The sequence below is a fragment of the Amphiprion ocellaris genome, chromosome 21 (genome assembly GCF_022539595.1).
Source record: "Amphiprion ocellaris isolate individual 3 ecotype Okinawa chromosome 21, ASM2253959v1, whole genome shotgun sequence".
Taxonomy (NCBI): domain Eukaryota; kingdom Metazoa; phylum Chordata; class Actinopteri; family Pomacentridae; genus Amphiprion; species Amphiprion ocellaris.
The window spans coordinates 237,993-262,944 of record NC_072786.1 but is presented as its reverse complement, the minus strand read 5'-3'; the positions used below and the strand labels follow the sequence as shown (position 1 = coordinate 262,944).

The window sequence follows — 24,952 nt, the reverse complement described above, 5'->3', positions numbered from 1 at the left end:
AACCAAAATCCAGCGAATTTCACTGGATTTTGATTGATTTTTATATGAATGTTCTTAAAGAAAATGTTAGAAGTTTTACTGATATATATGTAATCACTTTAGATATTTTTAGGATTTTTTGGAAGATTTTTGCTCATTTTTTGAAAATATTTAGAAGAGTTTTCTTGCCAAATTTGGGGGATTTTTTAAAATAAAACTTTTAAGGAAAATGTTTAAGGAATTATTGGAATTTTCTTCCTGAAGGTCTTGCAAATTTTCAGAAATTTGGGGAATTTTTTTTTTGCTGAATTTTTGGATTTTTTTTCAGAGAAGGAAACGATATTTTTTGGTGCCCATAAATGAAGACAACAGGAGGGTTAAGAGGCTGGAAGCTGCAGATGTTTGGAATATTTTTATTACTTTTGTGTTTTCTAGATGTGTCTCTGATGAATCATCTGAACTTCTCATGTCTGAGCTCCAGGAGCTACCAGCTGATCTCAGGAGGCGCTTCTGACCGACGCTCTAACCTCAAACCTCGACTAAACATAGAGAACCTCAGACCAGAGGCTCGGCTGGAAAGTGTGCTGTTGTTGGAGATCAGCTGGATGCTACGCAGGCAGGGAGGCGTGAGCAACCAGACCACCAGCAGCATGTTCTGGAGGTGTTTCCCTCCAGGAGGTCTTCATTAACGCAGTAGAACTCCAGAGACACAAACAGAGACACTGAAACTTCGACTGTTTTCATTCTGGGCTTCAGGAAGCTGCAGAAAAAAACACCCAAACTGACAGTAAAGGACAGTAAAAGAGCCACAGAAACCACTAAGAGACCGATGAGACATGACGCTGAGGAGGTAGGAGGAGGACCAGTCCATCCAGATGATTCCTGATGAGGCTGTGATGTCAGCAGGAGGCTCTGACCTTACTTAAGGCTCCTCAGACGTTCTCCAGCAGAAACACTCCGGCAGCTCCTCACAGGAGCAACGTTCATGACAAGAAGAGGAATCTAGCTTCTTCACTGGAATCATTTCCTTCAGAACAAACCAGAAACAGACTCAGGTGAGCAGAACCTGCAGAGAACTTAGAACCATTCAGTGTTTGGATGAAAGGTTTTACCTGCAGATTAGTTCTGAAAAGAAAACCTCCTAAAGTTCACGTAGCCAGAGAACATCTAAAGGTAAGAACCAGACGTCTGTAAGAACCCAGATCCAGAACCAGACCCACATAGAACCATCTAAATCTGAACTAACCCGACTTGAACCATCTAAACTAGAACCATCTAAACTAGAATCTGCTGGTTCCACTTTGTAGTTTTAGGAACTAAAGCTGCCTAGAGATGATTTACCTAGAGATGCTTCAGTCTTTATTATTATTATTATTATTATTATTATTATTATTATTATTATTATTGTTATTATTGGTTCTACTGAACTTTATTATTATTTTTATTGTTGGTTCTATGAGACTTTATTATTATTGTTGGTTCTATGGGACTTTGTTATTATTGTTGGTTCTATGAGACTTTATTTTTATTGTTGGTTCTATGAGACTTTATTATTGTTGGTTCTATGAGATTTTATTATTATTGTTGGTTCTATGGGACTTTATTGTTATTATTGTTGGTTCTATGGGGCTTTATTATTATTATTATTGGTTCTATGGGACTTTATTATTATTGTTGGTTCTGTGGGACTTTATGATCTCATTTCACTCTAATTTTTTTTTCATTATTCAAAAATATCCCAAAATAGCAGAACTATCTTTGCTCCTGAACCAGTTTTTACTTAAATGAGAAAGAATCCATTATTAACCATCAAAACTGTTTAAATTACGAAAAAAAAGATCAAATATGAATGAACTTCTGAGTTTGTTTACATTTATGAACATGTTTTAGATATTTTAAGTTTGGTAGCTGTGTCTGTAAGTGTTGGTGTTAGCTGCTAGCTGTTAGCTTGTGTTCTGGATTTAAACGTGTTTTTTTGTCCTACTGGATGTTTTCCACTTAATGCTGAATGCTGTTTGGACAGAGCGATAATCTTCTGAGACTGAGAATTGTGAGGATTTCCCTGCTGACGTCTGACGTTACGGTGAGCGTATTGCGTCACTTCCTGTTGTAGCGCTGTGTTGTGTTCTGTGACTGTTGTAGCTTATCCACTCCATCTAATTTGATATTCATTAAATCTGTGTGTAGCGGTAATATTTGAATCGTAACATACACTCGTTTTCTTCACGCACCCTCTCAGCACTTAATTCTAAGTTAACCTGTTATCTCTGTCCGCTAGCCTAGCACTTAGCAGTTAGCATGGCTTCTCCCTCTTCCTCTCCTCTTTCCTGCTCAGTGTGTCACATGTTTAGTTACTCCTCTGCCTCCTTTAGTGATAATGATACCTGTAATAAATGCAGTCTCTTTGTAGTTTTGGAGGCGAGGCTCTCTGAATTGGAGGCGCGGCTCCGCACCACGGAAAACACCTCGCTAGCTGTTAGCCAGGCCCCCTTAGCCGGTGCGGACCGCAATAGCATAGCTGCTAGTGTAGCTTCTGCTAGCCGTCCTCTAGCAGCTCCCTAGCAGCCGGGAAGTCAGGGTAGCTGGGTGACAGTTCGTAGGAACCGTAGTCCTAAACTCAAGCCCGCTGTCCCGGCACACCACAAACCGCTTCACGTTTCTAATCGTTTTTCCCCACTCAACGACACACCCGCTGAGAAACCAACTCTGATCATTGGCAGCTCCATAGTCAGAAACGTGAAGGTAGCGACACCAGCAACCATAGTAAAAGGCCTCCCAGGAGCCAGAGCGGGCGACATAGAAGCAAATTTGAAACTGCTGGCTAAAGATAATCGTAAATACAGTAAGATTGTTATTCATGTCGGCGGTAATGACACCCGGTTACGCCAATCGGAGGTCACCAAAATTAGTGTGGCATCGGTGTGTAACTTTGCCAAAACCATGTCGGACTCCGTAGTTTTCTCTGGACCCCTGCCTGATCTGACCAGCGATGATATGTTTAGCCGTATGGCATCGTTTCGCTGCTGGTTGTCTTCGTGGTGTACTGCAAACGACGTTGGCTTTATAGACAATTGGAGCTCTTTCTGGGGAAAACCTGGTCTGATTAGGAGAGACGGCATCCATCCCACTTTGGCTGGTGCAGCTCTCATTTCTAGAAATATGGCTGATTTTATTAGAACTCCTAAAGCATGACAACCCAGAGTTCAGACCAGGATGCAGAGTTGTAGTCTTCCACACCTCTCTGCAGTTTCCTCCCAACTGTCACCCTCCAGTAATTCAGTTAGCTTTATTGAGACTGTGTCTGTCCCCCGACCACCAAAATTCAATAAATTAAACAATTCAAATATAAACAAAAGACATAGTAACCATAAAAATCTAATAAAAATGAATACCACTATTTCAACTGAGTGAAGAAACAGGACAATTAAATGTGGTCTGTTAAATATTAGATCTCTCTCGTCTAAATCTCTGTTAGTAAATGATTTGATAACTGATAACCAGATTGATTTGTTCTGTTTGACTGAAACCTGGTTGCAGCAGGAAGAATATGTTAATCTAAATGAATCAACTCCTACTAGTCATACTAACTGTCATGTTCCTCCAATCACAGGCCGAGGAGGAGGAGTGGCAGCAATTTACCTCTCTAGCTTAAAAATGAACCAGAGACCTAAACCTAGTTACAGTTCATTTGAAAATCTTACTCTCAGTCTCTCTCATCCAGATTTAAAAGCTCAGAAACCAGTTTTATTTGTTGTTGTATATCGTCCTCCTGCTCCTTACTCTGAGTTTTTATCTCAGTTCTCAGACTTTTTATCTGATTTAGTGCTCAGCTCAGATAAAGTCATTATTGTGGGTGACTTTAACATTCATGTTGACGTGGACAGTGACAGCCTTACAATTGCTTTTAATTCAATATTAGACTCAATTGGGTTTTCTCAACATGCAAATAAACCAACTCATAGTTTTAATCACACCCTTGACCTCGTTCTGACTTATGGCATAGAAATCAAACAGTTAACAGTATTTCCCCAGAACCCTCTTCTTTCTGACCATTTTATGAGAACATTTCAATTTACAACAATAGATTGTATAGGAGTTAAGAATAAATATCATTACAGTAGATGTCTGTCTCACAATTCAGTGACTAAATTTAAGGAAATAATACCCTCTCTATTTAGTCCAGCACCACTTACTGATATAATGGAAGGGAAATATTATAATTTTACCCCCACAGAAGTGGATTATATTGTTAATAATGCTGCAGCCTCACTGCATACAACACTTGATAGTGTTGCACCTGTAAAAAAGAAAGTTCTATCTCAGAGAGGACCTGCTCCTTGGTATAATTCCCAGCTGTGGACTTTAAAGCAGGCGTCCCGAAAGCTGGGAAGGAAGTGGTATTCCACTAATTTAGAGGAAGTTTATGTTGCTTGGAAAAATAGTCTAGTAATTTATAAAAAAGCTCTTCGTAATGCCAGGACAACATATTATTCATCTTTAATAGAGGAAAACAAGAACAACCCCAGGTTTCTCTTCAGCACTGTAGCCAGGCTGACAAAGAGTCAGAGCTCTGTTGAACCTTGTATTCCTTTAGCTTTGAGCAGTAACGACTTCATGAGCTTCTTTACAAATAAAATTATTACGATCAGAGAAAAAATTCATCTGGCCCTTCCTACAAATGTCACAGATGTATCATCGAGTACAGATGCTTTAGAATTGGCTGTAAGACCAGATGGATATTTAGAATTTTTCACTCCCATACATCTCTCTGAACTCATTTCAATAGTTTCTACATCCAAACCATCGACATGTCTTTTAGATCCTATCCCAACTAGACTGTTCAAGGAGGCTTTACCTTTAATTAATTCCTCAATGTTGGATCTGATTAATCTCTCTCTAGTAACAGGTTATGTACCACAGGCTTTTAAGGTTGCTGTAATCAAACCTTTACTTAAAAAGCCCTCTCTAGATCCAGATGTTTTAGCCGACTATAGACCAATTTCCAACCTCCCATTTCTCTCCAAAATTCTGGAAAGAACAGTTGCAAATCAATGATGTAAACATTTACAAAGGAATAGCTTGTTTGAAGAGTTTCAGTCAGGCTTCAGAGTGCATCATAGCACAGAAACAGCTCTGGTGAAAGTTACTAATGACCTTCTCATAGCATCAGATAATGGACTGGTCTCTATACTTATTTTATTGGACCTTAGTGCAGCATTCGATACAATTGACCACAAACTTTTATTACAGCGACTAGAACATTGTATTGGCATTAAAGGGACAGCACTGGACTGGTTTAAATCCTACTTATCAGACAGGTTCCAGTTTGTGCATGTCAACAATGACTCTTCTGAGCATACTAGGGTTAATCATGGAGTTCCTCAGGGTTCTGTCTTAGGACCAATACTGTTCACATTATACATGCTTCCCTTAGGCAATATTATTAGGAAGCACTGTATTAATTTCCATTGTTACGCTGACGACACTCAATTGTATTTATCTATGAAGCCAAATGAAACTAATCAGCTAGCTAGACTGCAAGATTGTCTTAAGGACATAAAGACCTGGATGACCTATAATTTCTTACTACTAAATTCAGACAAGACTGAAGTCATTGTATTTGGCCCCAAACATCTTAGAGAATTGCTTTCAAAGCATATAGTTACTCTGGATGGCATTACATTGGCCTCCAGTACTACTGTGAGGAACCTTGGTGTTATCTTTGACCAGGACATGTCCTTTAACTCACACATAAAACAAATCTGTAGGACTTCCTTTTTGCACCTGAGAAATATTGTGAAAATCAGGAACATCCTGTCTCAGAGTGATGCAGAAAAACTAGTCCATGCATTTGTTACTTCTAGGCTTGACTACTGTAATTCCTTATTATCAGGTTGTCCCAATAGCTCTCTGAAATATCTACAGCTGATCCAAAATGCTGCAGCCAGAGTACTGACGGGAGTTAGCAAGAGAGATCATATTTCTCCTATATTGGTTTCTCTTCATTGGCTTCCTGTTAAATCTAGAATATAATTCAAAATCCTTCTTCTGACATATAAAGCTCTTAACAACCAATCTCCATCATATCTTAAAGACCTGATAGTACCATATTATCCTAGCAGAACTCTTCGCTCTCAGACTGCAGGCTTACTTGTTGTTCCTAGAATCTCTAAAAGTAGAATGGGAGGCAGAGCCTTCAGTTATCAGGCACCTCTCCTGTGGAACCAGCTCCCAGTTTGGGTTCAGGAGGCAGACACCCTCTCTATTTTTAAGACCAGGCTTAAAACCTTCCTTTTTGACAAAGCTTATAGTTAGGGCTGACTGGGGGACCCTGACGGGGTGAGCTGGTGTTTTCATTTGCAAAACTGACTTCCCCTCTTGACGTCCCTTTAGTTTGCCCCTAGTTCTGCTGCTATAGGCCTAGACTGCTGGGGAACCTCTCTGGATGCACTGAGCCCTTCTCTATCTACCTATGTATTTACTATATATACCATTATTGCATTACATTCACTCTGTTTCTTTCTGTGTCCTTTCTCCGAGTGTCCCTGATCCCAGAGCTGGATGCTTCAGATGTGTGGCTGTGTTTTATGGTCCTTGTGTCCCACCCCCCACCTCTCTATCTCTACCTCTACCTCTGCCTCTTCCCCTCTACCTCTACCTCTCTACCTCTTCCCCTCTACCTCCATCCCTCTATCTCTACCTTTCTACCTCTTCTGTCCCTCTCAACCCGTCCGGCCAGCAGCAGATGGTTCCCCCCACATTAGAGCCGGGTTCTGCTCGAGGTTTTTTTCCCTGTTAAAAGGGTGTTTTCCTGCCACTGTCTCCTTAGGGCTGCTCTGGGGTTCAGGCATATGGGTTCTGTAAAGCATCTTGAGACAATTTGACTGTAATTGGCGCTATATAAATAAAATTGAATTGAATTGAATTGAATTAAAATATGTTCAGTGCTTTGTTTACTTTGGGTTCCATCCAGATGTTTTCCGTTAGCTTTTAGCCTTTAGCTTGTGTCTCCTGGTGCGTGTTACTGTATTTCCCGTTAGCCGGATGCTGTTAGCTAACAGCTATGAACTAACAGCTGTTATCCAGTGATCGAATGTCGGCTCATATCTTAAAGTCAGTTTCTTATTTTCAGGAGTTTAATATTCCCAGAATGTTTCCCGTTAGCCGTTAACCATTAGCCTCCAGGTGTGAACGTTCCTTGACTTCCTGGAACCAAACATGTACTTCCTGTTCCAGGTGTCATAAGCGAGTTCCTTCAGAATAAACATCCTGAGTCATTTACGTTCCTCCAGGTCTGTGTTTAATGAGGGAACCCACAGACCTTAATCAGCCCAGAACCACAGTTCTGATCCGGTTTTCTGGCAGCTCAAACCATAATCACGTCTAATGAGCGAAGGAACGTTCTCTAATGGAGAACCAACAAATTATTGAGATGATGTGGTGGAAGTCAGCCGAAGAACCGACAGATGGCCTGCATCATGGTTCTGATGGTTCTATCAGTTCTGTTGGTTCTGTTGGTTTCTTTGGTTCTGTTGGTTCTGATGGTTCTGTCGGTGTTCTAAGATGGAGATGATCAGTAGAGTTCTCACAGGTGGAACCAGAACAACATAGAACCATAGACAAAGCTGCAGAAGATAAAGAGATAAAACCCATCAGTTCTATATCTCATTAGTGTCTTCAGGATCAGAACCACTGGAACGGCGCATGCTCTGCTGCGACGACACAGCCTGTCACACCGTCTCGTCACATCTCCGTGTCGCTGTGTTTCCTGTGAAAATGTTGGATCTGAGCAAGATCATTGCTTTCTTATTGTTAACTTTGTGGCTTCTGGACAACTGCTGGGCCTTACAACCAGGGATTAGTGGCTATGCTCCACTTACCTACAGCCGAGATGAGCTCCTCCAACTCCGCTCTTCCTCCGTGTGCCTCCAGCAGCCGACATTCAATCTACCTCCAGAACTGCGACCAAGAAAAAGGGTTAGGAGAGGTGGGGTGTGTACCAGGCTGAGGAAACGTCCCTTCAGACCCCCTCTGCCATCCATCCTGCTGGCTAATGTCTGCTCCCTCCATAACTAAATGGATCTGCTGCATGCCAAATGCCAACTGGAACGGACCTTCAGAGACGTCTGTGTCATTGTCCTGACAGAAACCTGGCTGGACGGAACCATCCCGGACTTGGAGGTCAGTCTGGATCACTTCACCCTCTAATGGGCTGACAGGAGTAGCGAGTCCGGAAAGAACAAGGGTGGTGGGGTCTGCATCTTCGTTAATAAGCGATAGTGTGCAAACATCAAAACCCACTGCACAGTCTGCACTCCTGATGTAGAGCTGTTGACTGTGTCCCGACGGCCATATTATCTTCCAAGGGAATTCCCATGTGTGGTGATCAGCTGTGTTTACATTCCCACCAGTGCTAACACTCGGGCAGCGGCGGAGCTACTAGCCGAGAATGCTAGCTGTATGATGGCTAAGTATCCCGATGCCCCGCTGCTCATTATGGGTGACTTTAACAACTGTAAACTGGACTGTGTCATGCCATTGTTGTACCAGAATGTGGATATTCCTACGAGGAAGCAGAACACCCTGGATTTATGTTATGGGAACATTTATGATGCGTTCACCGCTCAGGCACATCCTCCACTAAGCTTCTCTGACCACAACGTTGTTGTTTTGCTTCCACATTACAAATCCGAACTGAAATACGCTAAGCCACAAATCCACAGCGCCACCATCTGGTCGGAGGATGCTATTGCAAAGCTGCAGGGCTCCTTAGCGTGCACAGACTGGGAGGTTTTTTTCAAGGAGACCTAGAACACAGGGTCTCAGTAATCACAGATTACATTAAATTCTGTGTTGCATCCGCCATCCTTACAAGAACAATAAAGAAATACCCAAATTCCAAACCCTGGATCACATCTCACATTAAAAGCAGCATGAAAGAAAAGCTTAAAGCTTTCCAATGTGGGGACTGGAATACTGTCACTACACTAAACAGACAAATTAAAAATGACGTAATTAAGGCCAAACTCAAATACAAAGACAGGCTCGAGCATGATTTCAGCAGCATGAACACTAAGCAAGCTGACCAGAAAATTAAGGTCCTCACTGGTCAAACATCTAGCACTGGGCACCATATAACAACCGACCCCGCTACTTTTGCCAACTCTCTGAACTCATTCTACACATGCTTCGACACCCACGATCACTGCTGCTCAGTGCCCTGCCCCCAGACGCTCCTTCCCATCCTCCATTCACAGTGGAGGATGTACACCGGCAACTGAGATGGTGTAAAGTGGGCAAAGCACCGGGTCCAGACAGCATCCCAGCCAAGGTGCTGAAATTGTGTGCTATGGAGCTGTCACCCATCCTCCACTCCATCTTCTGGGACTCTCCCAGATCAGCACACATTCCAACAGTCTGGAAAACCTCCACAATTATTCCGGTTCCCAAAAAGCCTCGCCCATCTGAGCCAAACCACTACCGTCCCATCGCACTTACTTCCATCATAATGAAGTGCCTGGAAAGGCTAATCTCCATTCCATCCTTCCAACAGTCAGACCTCTGTTGGATCCATATCAATTTGCCTACAGGGCCAGGAGGGGAATGGAGGACGCAGTAGCATGTCTCCTTCATCCACTTCTACAACACCTGGAATCACCTGGAACCTTTGCATCCATCCTGTTCATTGACTTCAGTTCAGCTTTCAACACAATACAATGACACCAGTTGATCAAAAAACTCCAGCTCCTAAACCTGTCCCCTCTTCTCATCCGCTGGATCCATAATTTCCTCAGCAACAGACCACAGGCCGTCAGAGTGGGCCCAGTAATCTCATCCACCTTAATCACCAACACCGGCGCCCCCCAGGGGTGTATGCTCAGCCCCTTCTTCTACACCCTCTATACAAATGACTGCACCAGCACCTCACCCATCACCACATATTTCAAATACTCTGATGACACTGCCATTCTCATACTGCTCACAGGTAATAACTCCATCACTGCCTACCAACAGTCTGTCACCCACTTCACCAGCAGGTGCTCAGAGAACTAGCTGGAACTGAATGTGGCCAAAACCAAGGAGCTACTCATCCACACCCACTCAAGCACCCCAGACCTGGCTCCTACTACCATCCATGGCAAAACCATAGAACGTGTTCATCATTTCAAATACCTCGGACTCACACTTGACAATAAACTTAGCTTTGAACACCATGTTTCTGACATCCATAAACGCTCCCAACAGACTCCACATCCTCCGTAAGCTCTGTGCCCTCTCTGTCACCCCACACCTCCTTTTACTATTGTACACCAGCATCATACAACCCATCCTCTTATACTGCTCTCCCTGCTACTTCAACATGCTCTCCATCTCCAACAGAAATAGACTCACTAAGATCACACATATAGCATCCAAAATTATTAATCTGCCCACCAAGGACCTCTCCAGCCTCAACAATAGAGCTGTGACACGCATGACTCGGACAGTCAGCAGGGACCCGGACCATCCCCTCCACAGCCACTTCTCCCTACTGCCCTCTGGCTGGAGGTACAGGACTCTTAGGTGGAAATGGGTGCAGCAAAAGCTTTGTCACCTCCGCCATTGCTGCTCTTAATCACCTGTAGTGTGTCTCCCATCCATCTCTCACCAGCATGTCTGTTGTCCTACTGTCCTGTGTCTAACTGTTTATGATTTGTGTATTTTTTTTTTTTTTTTTAATGTACCTGACAGTGCCTGTGACTACGAATATCCCCTTGGGGACAATAAAGTCTATCTATCTATCTATAGAACCTCCATCGGAACCTTCAGACCACGACTGGTTGTGGAACAGCAGATCTTTGTGCTGTAGATTAAAGCCGTTTGTTCTGCAGTAGTTCTCTGGATGTAAAACAGTTTTTCTGGCTGGACTCTGAGCTGCTCGCTGCCAGGAAACTCTTTACCTCCAGGTTCCACCACGTTCTCCTGCTTCTGTTCTGCTGGACTCACTGTTCCTGAACCCGGTCCAACCAGAGGAGCTCATAAAGTGGCGAACTGGACTAATTTAGATAAACGGCTCCCGTGGTTCTCTGTGTTTTTATACAGAACAGTGGATCAATTTATGGCTAATGAATGGAAGAGGTTCTGTTGCATCATCAGGGTTCCTCCAATAGAGCCTCACCGGGGTTCCTTTTCAGACCTTCATCCGTCCACAGCCTCCAGAACCTGGAGATGATCAGAACCAGAACCTGGAGATGATCAGAACCAGCCTGATAGACGTCTGTCTGCAGTCTGAGCCCTGGGAGGCCGTTAGCTAGCATTAGCTAAACATTCTTTAGTACACAGTGAGCTAATGGTGGGCTAGCGGTGGGCTAACGGTGGGCTAACGGTGGGCTAATGGTGGGCTAGCGGTGGGCTAGCGATGGGCTAGCTGTGAGCCAATGGTGGGCTAGCAGTGGGCCAACGATGGGCCAACGGTGGGCTAACGGTGGGCCAATGGTGGGCTAATGGTATGCTAGCGGTGGGCCAACGGTGGGCTAACAGTGGGCCAATGGTGGGCTAGCAATGGGCTAGCGATGGGCCACACAAAGTTTATTCCTAAAAACAAGCACTTCCTGGCATCAGTCTTCCTGTTCTACTGGAACCAGCTGACCTGCTGCTGTTAAACATCGTTATTATTATTATTATTATTATTATTATTATTATTATTATTATTAGTATTAGTATTATTAGTATTAGTATTATTATTATTATTTTAAAGGGGTAATATTAGCGTTAGCTTCCATCTCTCCACTGGTTGTTTTAGTGAATTATCAGAGTATTAAAGCTGTGAAAGTGTTGCTGCTTCACTCTTTTCCGTCGTCATTTTCTTGAATCTAAGCAGTTCTGAAGCAGCAGCTCCATCGGTTCTACATATGAGGTTCTTCCAGAGCTTCAGAACAACATCTGGACTTTCTACTGGTCAGCTTCAGTCTGCTGGTGTTCTAAATGTGTTTCTGAAATAAACCAGGAGTATCTTCAGAGGAATCATTCACACTCTGATTATTCCAAAAACCCAAAGTTCCTGAATGTGTTCCATCAACGAGGTTCTAAACGTTCTCCTCAGATCAACTCTGAGGTTCTGCTTCTAACTGAGACCCACAGCTGGAAAACATTCTGGGATTTCAACACGTGTCAATCAGAGTTTGGATCCCAGTCGGAGCTCCTGGTGAAGTCAGGAAATGTTGCGGGGACGTTCCTCGTTGTTCCATAAAGGTTCATTGTTGTTTCATTGTTCAGAAGAACTTTAGAACCACAACAGAGTCTCAGTTTGGAGCAAAAATCAGATTCAGGAAAGGGGGGCGCTCGTGCGCAGTAATGGAGTAGACGTGCCTCGCCGGAGCTCCGTCCTGTTACCTCCATTTTTGCCGTTTACCTACTGCACTGGTTCATGTTTCTTTGTTCCTTTGACGTGTAAGTGGCCCAGTGAGTCCTCAGTTATAGTTTTACAACATGCCACGGAAAGACGAGGCTTCTAAGGCGTCTTCTCCAGTAAACAAGGAACCCGCTAGCAACGACGCTATACTTGCCGCCATTGCAAAGCAGGGCACTGAGGTGGCTAAAGTTACTTCACTCGTGGAGGACTTAAAGAAGTCAATGGAGGGACGCCTTGACTCCATTGAATCGTGTCTCTCTGCACTCCAAAAGGGGCACCGTGAGGCCGAGCAACGTCTGAATGACATGGACGGGGCCCTTTTCTCCGTCGACACCCGCATCACCACTTTGGAAGCTACGTGCAAGGATCTGCGGGATGCCAATGGCCTACTCAAAGCTAAGGTGAATGAACTGGAGGGTCGCTCCCGCAGGCTCAACATTCGCATCGTGGGTGTTAGAGAGGGGGCAGAGGGTGCCCGCCCCAGCGAGTTTGTTTCACGTTTGATCCCTGAGCTGCTTGGCCAGGACAACTTCTCTAAGCCCGTCAAGATCGATCGAGCCCACCGCAGCCTGAAACCCAAACCGCATTCTAACGAGCGGCCGCGGGTCATCATCGCCAGGGTCCATAATGAAGGCGTCCTCGTCAACATCTTTCGGCTCAGCAGGCAGATGGCTCCACTGACCTACCACGGAGAGAGAGTCTACATATTTCCTGATTACACCGCCGAGGTCGCGGCCCAGCGGCAGGCTTTCAATGCCGTGAGGAAGCGACTGATCGACGCTGGTGCCAAGTGTTCTCTACGGTTTCCAGCCAAGCTTCAAATAACTCACAACAATACGGTGAGCACCTTCACCTCTCCTGCTGAAGCTGAACGGTTTGCTGACTCACTGACTAAGACAAGTTGACTGATGACATTTGCCGGACCATGATAATGTCACGACACTGCAGAATGTGTGTTTAATACACTATGTATGCTTATGATGTATATGGATACATGCATTCAAAGTGAGCTTGACTTCCTAATATTTCACTTTTCACTACTCTTTTACTGGTAGTGGTGGAGCAGGTAGGTGGAGCTGTCTTGGTCCAGTAATTGTTCCTCCTTTTCTTTTGCTGGCCTGCCTGGTATACCACTCCACCCTTTACGTACGGCTATCGCTTTTTTGCTAAGCACATTTTGGTGCAGCTAACTTTGTAATATTGTACTTGTACAATTTCTGCACTTTGGAGGTGCAGTCGGGGCTGCTGGTTTAGTTGTGGTTGTTTTTTGTTTCTTTTCCTCTCCTAGTTCTATATTTGCGTGCTCTGTTACCCAGCGGCCCCCATGCCAGCTATAAGGATCTGCCGCACTGTTCTTTTTTTGCGGCTTGTTTTTTTGGGGTGTTTATTTTTCTGTGTGTGTATGTTTGTTGCCAGTTCACTGCCAGTGATATATCAGTCCTTACTCCTTTTGTGCAAGATGCATAAATACAGGATCTTATTCTGCTGGGATCAGGGATGAGTCACATCACTTTCACCACTTGGAACTGTAGGGGCCTTGGGAAAGCACTTAAAAGGGGTAAAGTATTTGCTCATTTAAAGGGTTTGTCATCTGATGTTGTCTTTTTGCAGGAGACTCACATCCAGCCAACTGAACAGAGACGTTTAAGATCTGTGTGGGTTTCCCAGGTGTATCAGTCCACTTTTACCTCAAGGGCTAGGGGGGTGGCCATCCTCATCCGCAAAACTGTCCCGTTTGTGTTTAATTCTGTGGTCACGGACCCAGGTGGGAGATACTTACTGGTCACTGGATCTATTAATGCAACACCACTCGCTCTCCTTAACATTTATGCCCCGAATTTTGACTGTCCAGACTTTTTCTGTAAAGTTTTCGATCTGCTCGCTGATTATAACAGCTATAACATTATTATCGGTGGGGATTTTAACAGCTATCTCGATCCTCAGCTGGACAGGTCTTCTCTTAAAACTGCCCCATCGCTAAAATCTGTCCCAGTTATTAATAACCTTGTAAATTCGCTGAACCTGGCTGACATCTGGAGGCTCCAGCACCCTCTCGATAGACAGTACTCCTTCTTCTCCCCTGTGCACGGCACCTTCTCCAGGATCGATTATTTTCTGATCGATTCTAGATTGATTTCCAGTACAACTAGTTCGACATACCATAGTATTTTAATATCTGATCATGCTCCCCTTACAATGGATATTAATTTCGACCTAAACACACCACGTTACAACTGGAAATTCAACCCTTCCCTAAATTCAGATAATTCCTTTTATCAGTACATATCATCAAAAATAGCGGATTTCCTTTCTTTTAATGATAACGGTGCTGTCTCAGACTCAGTCCTTTGGGAGTCCTTTAAGGCCGTACTTAGGGGCCACATCATTTCATTTCAGGCATCAGCAAAAAGGGCCAGGATCAGCCATTTGGCTAACATTGAGGCTAAGTTGTCTGTGCTAGAGGAATCCTATCGCACAGATAACTCTGGGGACACTCTTAATGAGATGCTGTCGATTAAATTTGAGTACAGTCGTATTCTTGGAGAGCAGGTAGGGAAATACATCCGCAAACTCAAACAAAAACATTTTGAGCTGGGTGACAAACCTGACAGACTACTCGCAAGGCAGTTGAAGGGTATTCAATCGGACAGGGCAATACATAAAATCTCTGCCACAACTGGGACGCTGATAACCAATCCCAAACGAATTAATGACAGATTCCTTGACTTTTACAGACAGTTATACACCTCTAAATCTACAGTTACCGACGCAACTATTGGGGATTTCCTCCATTCTTTCAACATTCCATCTCTTAGTGAAGCAGCTATGCACGATCTGGACTCTGACATCACGCTCGAGGAAATTAAAATTGCAATTCGCACTTTCCCTAACTGTAAGGCCTGTGGCCCTGATGGTTTTGCTATAGAATTTTACAAAGCCCATATAGACACTGTTGCTCCTCTTTTACACCGTATGCTAATTCATTCTATAGAATCTGGCATCTTCCCTGATTCCCTCTACGATGCTCATATCTGTCTTCTTTTAAAGAAGGACAGAGATAAAACCGATGTTTCATCCTACCGCCCCTTAAGTTTGCTAAATAGTGATCAAAAGATTATTGCAAAAGTTCTCACAAATCGGCTAAATAAATACATTGGCTCATTGATCCATCCTGATCAAACGGGTTTTATCCCAGACAGATTCTCCTTCTCTAACACTCGGCGTTTGTTGAACATTATGTACTCGACTAACCCACCTAACTCTGCTGTCATCTCTTTGGATGCACAGCAGGCGTTCGATCAGATCGAGTGGAGATATATGTTTGCCACTCTTGCTAAATTTGGTTTCGGTCCTAAATTTGTGGCACTTTTAAAAATGTTCTACACCTGCCCTAAATCCTCAGTATTGACTAACCGGGATTGCTCTGTCCCCTTTCTGTTACATCGCGGCACCAGACAGGGATGCTGCCTTTCCCCTATGCTCTTCGCCCTCGCCCTTGAACCCCTGGCTATCTCCATCAGAGCCAGTCCCTTAATTACTGGAATTAGCTGTGGCGCAACCGAATCCACTGTTGGCTTGTACGCGGATGATGTGGTCCTGACTTTGTCGGATGTAAGGACGTCTCTCCCCCCTCTTCTGGACCTCATTGAAAAATTTGGCCAACTCTCTGGATTCTCTATTAACTGGGACAAAAGCATATTTATGCCCCTGTCTGACGGCCTTGATTCTGGATTCCTTAATCATCTACCCTTCAAAACCACCACTGATCACTTCAAATATTTAGGGATTAACATCTCCAGGAATCCTAAGCTTCTGTTTAAATTAAATTATTCCACTATGATTGATAAGCTTAAGGCAATGATAGATAAATGGAAACTCCTCCCCATTTCTCTAATCGGTCGTGTTAATATTATTAAAATGGTAGTACTCCCCAAATTTCTCCATATATTCTTAAATGTTCCTATATTTCTCACAGCCGCTTTCTTTAAGCAGATAGATTCCATCATCTTTGCCTTTATCTGGGCTGACAAGCCTCCTCGCATCTCCAAATTACATTTGCAGAAACCCACATTTGATGGTGGCCTCGGCCTACCGGTCCTCCGACATTACTACTGGGCCTGTAATGCTAGAGCCTGGGTCTTCTGGAACTATACGTCGGTGCTGTCCGGGCAGGAGGGCTCCCTTTGCCCCCGCTGGCCTGAAATTGAATCCTACGTTGCTCTGTCTCTTACTGGAGCCTCTCTGCCAGCCATTTTATTTTCCAATTTAAATTTGTCTGTCAGATTGTTCAAAGATAATTTTGTTTTACGCAATGCATACAGGATTCTTAAACAAATTAGGGGTGTGCTGGGTCTCAAGGATCCCTCCATCTATACTCCAATATGTCAAAATCTGGGTTTTAAACCTGGCTTGCTGGACAGAGTGTTTACAGGCTGGGCAGACAGGGGCTTGTCCATTATCGCAGATCTTTATGTTAATAATCACTTTGCATCATTTACACAATTACAAGCCAGATTTGATCTCCCCTCTAGTCATTTATTTTGATACTTCCAAATTAGAGACTTTGTCAGACAGACATTTCATCAATTCGAATCTATGCCCAATCAACACAACTTCTATGTACTTCTGACTGGGTCCCCTACTTCAAAGCATTTGATTTCCCATTTTGTTGATGTTTTTCGCCCTGAAGCCCCCTCCTCTCATATTAAAGAAGCTTGGATTAATGACATTGGTGAAGACATCTCAGATGAGCTGTGGTCGATTGCTTTGGGCAGGGTGAAGCATTGCTCCATCAATGCTAGACTCCAACTCATTCAGTTTAAAGTCATTCACCGCCTTCACTTTTCTAAGACCAAACTGAATAGTATATTTCCCACTGTATCTCCCACCTGTGATAGATGCAAGTCTGCTGATGGGACGCTTGGCCACCTCTTTTGGGCCTGCCCTAAGCTCAGGATTTTCTGGGACAGTATTTTCCATTTTTATAGCGAGATATATAACAGGCAACTCCTCCCTAACAGTCTTTCTGTGATACTTGGCTGTTCTGAACAGATTTTGACTTTTCCTAAAGCATTTCAGAAAGCCTTTGCACTTGGTCTGGTTGTGGCAAAACGGGTCATCCTGCGGGAGTGGAAGTCATCCTCTCCCCCTTGTGTTAACAGATGGCTAAACGATATGGTTTCATGTATATATCTCGAAGAAGTTCGTTATACCCTGGCAGGTGCCCAGTCTATGTTTTTAAGATCTGGGGACCTTTCATTGCACGTATTAGAAAAGACAATCCTATGCCTCAGTTCTGATTCTTTTGTCGCAAACATCGTGCCTGATGTGTGATTACACTGCCCGGATTTATGTGGACTTTATTCTCCCTTGCCCCTCCAGTTCCTGCAGTCACGCGGGTCTCGCGGCTTCGTAGCGGATCCCTACTTCTCCTTAGCATGGCCTGGACTGATCAACTCTGTATTTACCTTTACATGTTTTATATGTGTGTTTACGTACATTTCCATATGAAGATTATTTTTTAATCTAATTTTTGTTTTGTTTTTTCTTTTCTTTTGTACTGGCAACTGTTGGGTGTTCTTTGATTGTGTTGTAATTGTCTGAAAACAGAAATTATAAATAAAATATGTAAAAAAAAAAAATAAATAAAAAATCAGATTCAGGAAAGTCAAAGATTTCCCGAAACTGTTCAAATGCTGCATCCTGGAATTATTCATATTTTATATTAACAGAAATATAAACTACTGTTCAACAGTCTGAGGTCAAACAGATAAACTCCCACTTTTCTCCATGTGCTAACATAACTGCACAAGGGTTTTCTAATCATCAATGAGCCTTTCAACACCATTAGCTAACACAATGTAGCATTAGAACACAGGAGTGATGGTTGCTGGAAATGTTCCTCTGTACCTCTATGGAGATATTCCATTAAAAATCAGCTGTTTCCAGCTACAATAGTCATTTACCACATTAACAATGTCTACACTGGATTTATCATACATTTCATGGTAGCTACATTGGAAAAAAACAGATTTTCTTTCAGTAATAACGACATTTCTAAGTGACCCCAAACTTTTGAACGGTGGTGTAATATAATACAGTAAAAATTTATAAAAAAATCTAGAAAAAATATTGCAAAAATACAGTAAAATATATTAAAATACAGCAAAAATCTCATAAAACGTAGTAAAAATATAGTAAAAATACAGTAAAAATAGTGCATTTATTTTAACAATACAGTGAAAGATATAGTAAACATAGAAAAAATGCAGTAAAATACAGTAATATCTGGACGGGTTGTTGTTCAGAACCTTTAAATCATTTATTTGAACAGAATCTGAGTTCAGGAGGAAAGAATGAAAACATTCAGACTGAATCAGCTGATTTTAACCCCCTGCTGTCTTCATTTAGCGGCACCAAAAAGTCTGAAAAAAATCCAAAAATTCAGGAAAAAAAATTCCTCAAATTTCTGAAAATTTGCAAAACCTTCAGGAAGAAAATTCCAATAATTCCTTAAAATTTTTATTTTTAAAAAAATCCCCCAAATGTGGCAAGAAAATTCTTGTAAATATTTTCAAAAAATGAGTAAAAATCTTCCAAAAAATCCTAAAAATATCTAAAGTGGTTCCATATATATCAGTAAAATTTCTAATATTTTCTTAAGAACATTCAGAATTTTTTTTTTTTGCTGAATGTTCTTAAGAAACATTTTTAACATTTCTTTTTTTCCACCAAAAAATGTTCAAAGATTTCCCAAAAATGTTGAAAATGTGGACATCAGAAGCTTCCCTGTGAAAATATATTTTTTCCCACATTTTCAAACTTTAAAACAGATCAGTTTGACGACACGAGGGTTAAAGTAAATGAATTTTATTTCTCTGGTCTGGTCTTCATGTGGTTCTGGTTCTCCAGACCAGGATCTGGGGTTTACAGGGTTAAAGCCAGTTGTGGGTTCTGCTGCTGGGCTCAGAGCGCCCCCTACTGGCCTCCTGCTGATGGAGGCGTGGTGCTGGAGGTCCTCCCCCTCCTCAGACCTGCTGCAGCTCGGCTCAGACCTCCTCAGAGACCTGCAGCAGCAGCCCGGGCCGGTTCTCCTCCTGGATTCTTAGAGGAACGTGCTGATCCTGGACCTGTTTTACTGGATTCTGTCCCCTGAAGAACTTTTGATCAGGACTAACTGTGTTTGTGGCAGAACGTGAGTTCCTCTGCTGGTCTGAGGAGGAATGTCGGGACTCTGAAGGAGGTTTTCAGCTCATCTTGTGTTCCTTTGCAGAACCATGTTGTTCTCCGGCTGGGTTCTCCAGAGATGGTGTCTGGCTGTTTTCCTGCTCTGTTCTCCGGTCAGCAGTCGGCCCATCGACGCCCTCAGCAGCAGGATGTAAGTAGATCTGCTCTCTGTCCTGTCCACCTCCAGGGTTCCACCTGGAGATGTTCTCTGAGGTTCTCCTGATGCTGGACTAGAACTACACAGACCTGCAGCAGAACAAATGTAGATTCAGATGTTTGATCAGGTTTTAATGAAGCTTGAGGTTCTTCCAGATGTTCTGCTGAGTTCAGGGTTCTGGGGTCTCTTTAGAACCTGGAGCCACCTGAGAGGAACAGAAAACAGAACGAAAAGCTGCTCCTGATGGTTCTGAGTCTGGTTTAGATTTTATGAAGAACAGTTTCTGGTGTTGATCAGAAAGTCTGTAGATCTGAGAGGGAAGAAAGTTCCAGATGTTTACAACCAGAACGTCTTAAACTCTCAACATTTAAAGAATCAGAAGAAACTTAAACTGAGGTTTCATTTGGAAAAAAATGGAGGAATATTTTCTGATTTGACATGTGATGCTGTTCAGCTAAAATGTGACAGAACCAGAACCAGAACCTGCAGCTGCTCTGGTTTACATCATGAACCAGTATCAGCTCCCAGTTAGAGGCTCAGACTGAAACCTAAAGTTTCTAAACCTGAAGCTCCAGAGTCCAAATCCAAAGTTCTGGTTAAAATCTGAGGCTGTGAGGTTTAAATGTGAAGTTCTGAAGTCAAACTTTGGTTGGTTCTTTAGTTGTTCTGCTGTGTGCCGGACCGTTCTGTCGTCTGATTGAAGTAGAACCGGACCAGATCTGGTTTCAAAGCCGCCGCTCTTCCTGAGATCCAGGAAACATCTGTATGCAGATAAACACAGCGGTTCTCCGGGGTTCTGGTTTGTTGTTGCTCAGCAGAAAGTCTGGGCTGCAGCACGGCATCATGGGAAACGGAGTGTTTGTGTGTTCAGACACCTGGATGTTGTTCTGCGTCGGTTCCCAGGATCCAGATGTTTGTCCAGTAAGAACTCTGAGTAACCAGACACCGAAACAAAGCAGCAGAACCTGGAGAACCTGTACTAGAACAAACCTGTAGTAGAACAAACCTTTAGAACAAACCTTTAGAACAAACCTGTAGTACAACAAACCTTTAGAACAAACCTGTAAAACAAACCTTTAGAACAAACCTTTAGTAGAACAAACCTTTGGAACAAACCTTTAGAACAAACGGGCAGTAGAACAAACCTGTAGTAGAACAAACCTGTAGAACAAACCTGCCATAGAACAAACCTGTAGTACAAACCTGTAGTAGAACAAACCTGTAGAACAAACCTGTAGTAGAACCTATAGAATTTTTAAATTATTAATATTAAAATAATTAATAGTAAAATAAGTAATATTGTAAGAATTAGTATTCCGTTCTGGTCCGTACTGAGGTCCGTCAGGTGTTCTGTCGTCCAGGTGTGAATGGGCGTGGCCTGCAGGCGTCCTGGCTCCATAGCTCAGGGGTTAGAGCACTGGCCTTGTAAACCAGGGGTCGTGAGTTCAAATCTTGCTGGGGCCCAAGTTTATTTTATCCTGTCAGCTGTTGAAGAAGGAGTTAAATAAAGTTTGGTTTGAATTCTGGATCTGACTGTAAAAATCTGCTTTAGTTTGTGAAGAACCTTTAAACGGTTTTTATTTAGGTTCAGCCTTTTCTGTTTCTGAGCAGACAGCGCCAGCATGTGGGGAACCACGTCAGAACCTGGAATCATTTTTAAATCATTGTTTTATTATTTTTAAATGGTTTTATTGATTTCCAACAGCTGATTCAGATGTGTAGTTCTACTAAACGTAGTTCTACTAAATGTCAGCTGATGTTTATTTCATCAGTGTTTCACTGAGTTCCTCACTGTCTGATTTAATGAATCTGTTTTAATGAACCACATGTCCTTAGTCTGATCTATCTGTTCTGTACGTTGTGAGGTCATGGGTCAGTGAGCATGGCCCACAGGTGTTCTGGCTCCATAGCTCAGGGGTTAGAGCACTGGTCTTGTAAACCAGGGGTCGCGAGTTCAAATCTCGCTGGGGCCTGTGTTTATTTTATCCTGAGGGGAGCTTCTGTTGATCTGAACTCAGCAGAAAAGAAACATAAATTAAAGAACCGTCACTGTTCTATGGAGCTCTGTGAAAGAGTTCTGGTTTGACCTGCGGGTGGCGCTGCAGAACACAAACCACCAGAACTGTTGAAGGTTTTTTGCTTCCAGAGTCTCTGAATGATCAACAGGATCTCAGCAGCTTTGTTGGTTTTAGTGTTCTGGACCAAAGTTCCTGGTTCTCATCGGTTCTTAGTTAAGGTTTGGTTTAAAGCAGGAAACCTTCAGGAATGTTCATTAGGTTTTAAATCAGATTCACTCTAGAAAAACACAAACAGGTTCCTTTAATGTGTGGAGAAATGATGTGCTGTCATTGTATGGACTGTGCTGCCCCCTGCTGGTCCATCACATCAACTTCACACATAAATAACGGTTGCATTTAGACGTGGAAACTAATAAAAAATCATCAGTTTAAACATGTTTTATTAAAAACCAGCAGCTTCTGAAACCATAAAAATTCCGAGGTCAGGAAATCTGTTTTTATTGTTGAGGAGCTTCAGAGTTCATTCTCAGTAAACTGGTTGCTTTTAAACTTTTCCTTTTGTGTACAACATGGATGTTGATCAGAAGCTCCACCATCTGGGAGGTTTGGTGTGAAGTTCAGGTCCAGCTTTGACCTTCAGCATGTTTAGAATGTGGTTCTAGTTGTGAGTCTGACTGGTTCTCTGGTGTTTCCAGAAAGCGTTCAGTGACCCACGCTCAGCTGATGCACGACAAAGGCCGGACGCTGCAGGACTTCAAGCGTCGCATGTGGCTGCAGGAGCTCCTAGACGAAGTCCACACGGCCGAGATCCGAGAGCTTCCGGTCAGAACCACGGCCGGAGGAGCAGCGGGAGGGAGCGGCGGCGTGGGGCTGCCGGGCCTCAGCACCACTGGCAGCACCCTACACTCCAAACCGCCCGGAGCCACCAAGAACCTCCCCATCAGCTACCGGTTGGAGGAGGAGGAAGGAACCAACCTGCCGCAGGAAACCAACAAGCAGACGTACAAGGACGGAGTCCTGAAGGCGCCCGGAAAGAAGAAGAAGAAAGGCAGGTCTGGGAAGAGGCGGGAAGGAGAGAAGAGGAAGAGGAGGGCCAGGTCATTGTCATGGAGACCAGAGGACGAAGCCGGCAGCGGAATCCACCTGGAGTGGAGGTCGTTGCTCGGCCTGCAGAGGGCGCTGCAGTGAAACACCGTCAGACTCTGACCAAGGTGAGGAAACGCTTGAGAAACAGGAAGCAACCAAACTCTATCTATAGTCTATCTATCAATCTGTCTGTCTGTCTGTCTGTCTGTCTATCTATCTATCTATAGTCTATCTGTCTATAGGGTTTCAGAGGAGAATGTTTCAGGACAGTTTAGACTAGAGTTAACTACTAGACTAACGACTAGAGTTAACTAGAACCATAAAGTTCAAACTCTCTGAAGGTTCAGGAACTTTTACGGTTGAGTTCTTCGGGATTAAACATTTTAGAACCTGAAACCTACAAACAGGCAGTTCCATCGTCTGTTTGTTGATGTCAGCAGCTGATCAGTAAAACTAGAACCAACAGCTTCAGAAGAAACAGAACGAAGAAGAAGTTTCATCTCTAAAGTTGTGTTCCAAGGTTCCAGTGTTCCAGTGTTGAGTTTCTAGTGTTCCAGGGTTCCAGGGTTCCAATGTTGAGGTTGTAGTGTTCCAGGGTTCTTGTGTTCAGTGTTCCAATGTTCCAGTATTGAGTTTCTAGTGTTCCAGGGTTCCAGTGTTCCAGTGTTGAGTTTCTAGTGTTCCAGGGTTCCAGTGTTCCAGTGTTGAGTTTCTAGTGTTCCAGGGTTCCAGTGTGTCAGGGTTCTAGAGTTCCAGGGTTCCAGTGTTCCAGTGTTGAGTTTCTAGTGTTCCAGGGTTCCAGTGTGTCAGGGTTCTAGTGTTCCAGGGTTCCAGTGTTCCAGTGTTGAGTTTCTAATGTTCCAGGGTTCCAGTGTGTCAGGGTTCTAGTATTCCAGGGTTCCAGTGTTGAGTTTCTAGTGTTCCAGTGTTGAGTTTCTAGTGTTCCAGGGTTCCAGTGTGTCAGGGTTCTCGTGTTCCAGGGTTCCAGTGTTCCAGGGTTCCAGTGTTGAGGTTCCAGTGTTTTAGGGTTCCAGTGTTTCAGGGTTCTGGTGTTGAGGTTCTAGTGTTGAGGTTCTAGTTAGTTTAATTAGTTATGGTTAATGATGACTGAAGTTAACCAAACAGGGTAAAGACTAACAGAAAGCTTTTGTTCTCTTTGTGTTCTAGTGTTCCAGGGTTCTAGTGTTCTAGTGTTTCAGAGTTCTAGTGTTCCAGGGTTCTAGTGTTCCAGGGTTCCAGTGTTTCAGGTTTCTAGTGTTCCAGGGTTCTAGTGTTCTAGTGTTCCAGTGTTCCAGTGTCACAGGGTTCTAGTGTTCCAGGGTTCTAATGTTTCAGGGTTCTAGTGTTCCAGGGTTCCAGTGTTTCAGGATTCCAGGGTTCCAGTGTTCCAGGGTTCTAGTGTTTCAAGGTTCTAGTGTTTTAGGGTTCCAGGGTTCCGGTGTTTCAGGGTTCCGGTGTTTCAGGGTTCCAGTGTTTCAGGGTTCTAGTGTTTCAGGGTTCTAGTGTTGAGGTTCTAGTGTTGAGGTTCTAGTGGTGACTTGTGGTTAATGATCACTGACTCTAACAGTTTAAAGACTAACAGAACCTTTTTTCTCTCTTGCAGAACCTCCATCGTCTCGGAGTGACTCCTAAATGCTCCTGTTACAGCCGTCTGTAATGGTGATTATTTGGACAGAAATTGGAACATATTTATTGTGTGTAAATATTCTAAATATAGCAGAATATGACCAGAACACCTTCATCTTTGTGAATCCTGCTTTTCCTTTTTAAATGCTATAATGTCAGATGTTCTGCGGTAATTTATTTTGTCTGAATGGTGTATTTATTTTGTAAATGTATCGAGGTGCTGCTGACCTTCTATATTTTTGTACCATAATGCACTTTAGATATATAAATATAAATATATATACCATTAATGTTGTTTGTGGTTGATTGAAATGAAGACTTCTCACTGTCTGGTTCCTCTGCTGCTGTTTCCTGTTTCCTGCTTCTCCACTTCCTGTTTGTACATAAACAGCTCCATGTTGTTGTTTTGGACTCGTGCACTGAGATCAACTCTGTACTGACGGATTAAACTTTTACAGTTTAACTCTG

The 24,952-nt window shown here is 43.2% G+C and overlaps 1 protein-coding gene and 2 non-coding genes across 5 annotated transcripts; all 3 read left to right on the top strand.

Moving 5' to 3' along the window:
- Positions 1–892: 892 nt before the first annotated feature.
- On the top strand, positions 893–24,952 carry pthlha (parathyroid hormone-like hormone a). 3 transcript variants are annotated; one of them, XM_035946417.2, is made up of 5 exons: positions 941–1,034; positions 2,003–2,062; positions 19,644–19,748; positions 22,468–22,983; positions 24,462–24,952. In XM_035946417.2, the coding sequence occupies exons 3-4, from the start codon at positions 19,648–19,650 to the stop codon at positions 22,958–22,960; spliced, it is 594 nt and encodes a 197-aa protein (XP_035802310.1). In that variant the 5' UTR covers positions 941–1,034; positions 2,003–2,062; positions 19,644–19,647; the 3' UTR covers positions 22,961–22,983; positions 24,462–24,952. The 3 variants fall into 3 exon arrangements, with proteins under 3 accessions (XP_035802312.1, XP_035802310.1, XP_023121980.1); XM_035946419.2 differs by lacking the exon at positions 2,003–2,062 and having other exon boundaries at positions 893–1,034; XM_023266212.3 differs by lacking the exons at positions 941–1,034; positions 2,003–2,062 and adding an exon at positions 19,440–19,565.
- On the top strand, positions 21,146–21,218 carry trnat-ugu (transfer RNA threonine (anticodon UGU)). Its single transcript has one exon. It is a non-coding gene; the product is annotated as a tRNA-Thr (tRNA).
- trnat-ugu (transfer RNA threonine (anticodon UGU)) lies at positions 21,655–21,727 on the top strand. The gene has a single exon. It is a non-coding gene; the product is annotated as a tRNA-Thr (tRNA).

Bases quoted from the DNA above. Each gene is read 5' to 3' on its own strand.
- pthlha (XM_035946419.2), top strand. From the start codon at position 19,648: ATGTTGTTCTCCGGCTGGGTTCTCCAGAGATGGTGTCTGGCTGTTTTC. The intron at 19,749-22,467 runs GTAAGTAGATCT...TGGTGTTTCCAG, and splicing joins GACGCCCTCAGCAGCAGGAT to AAAGCGTTCAGTGACCCACG.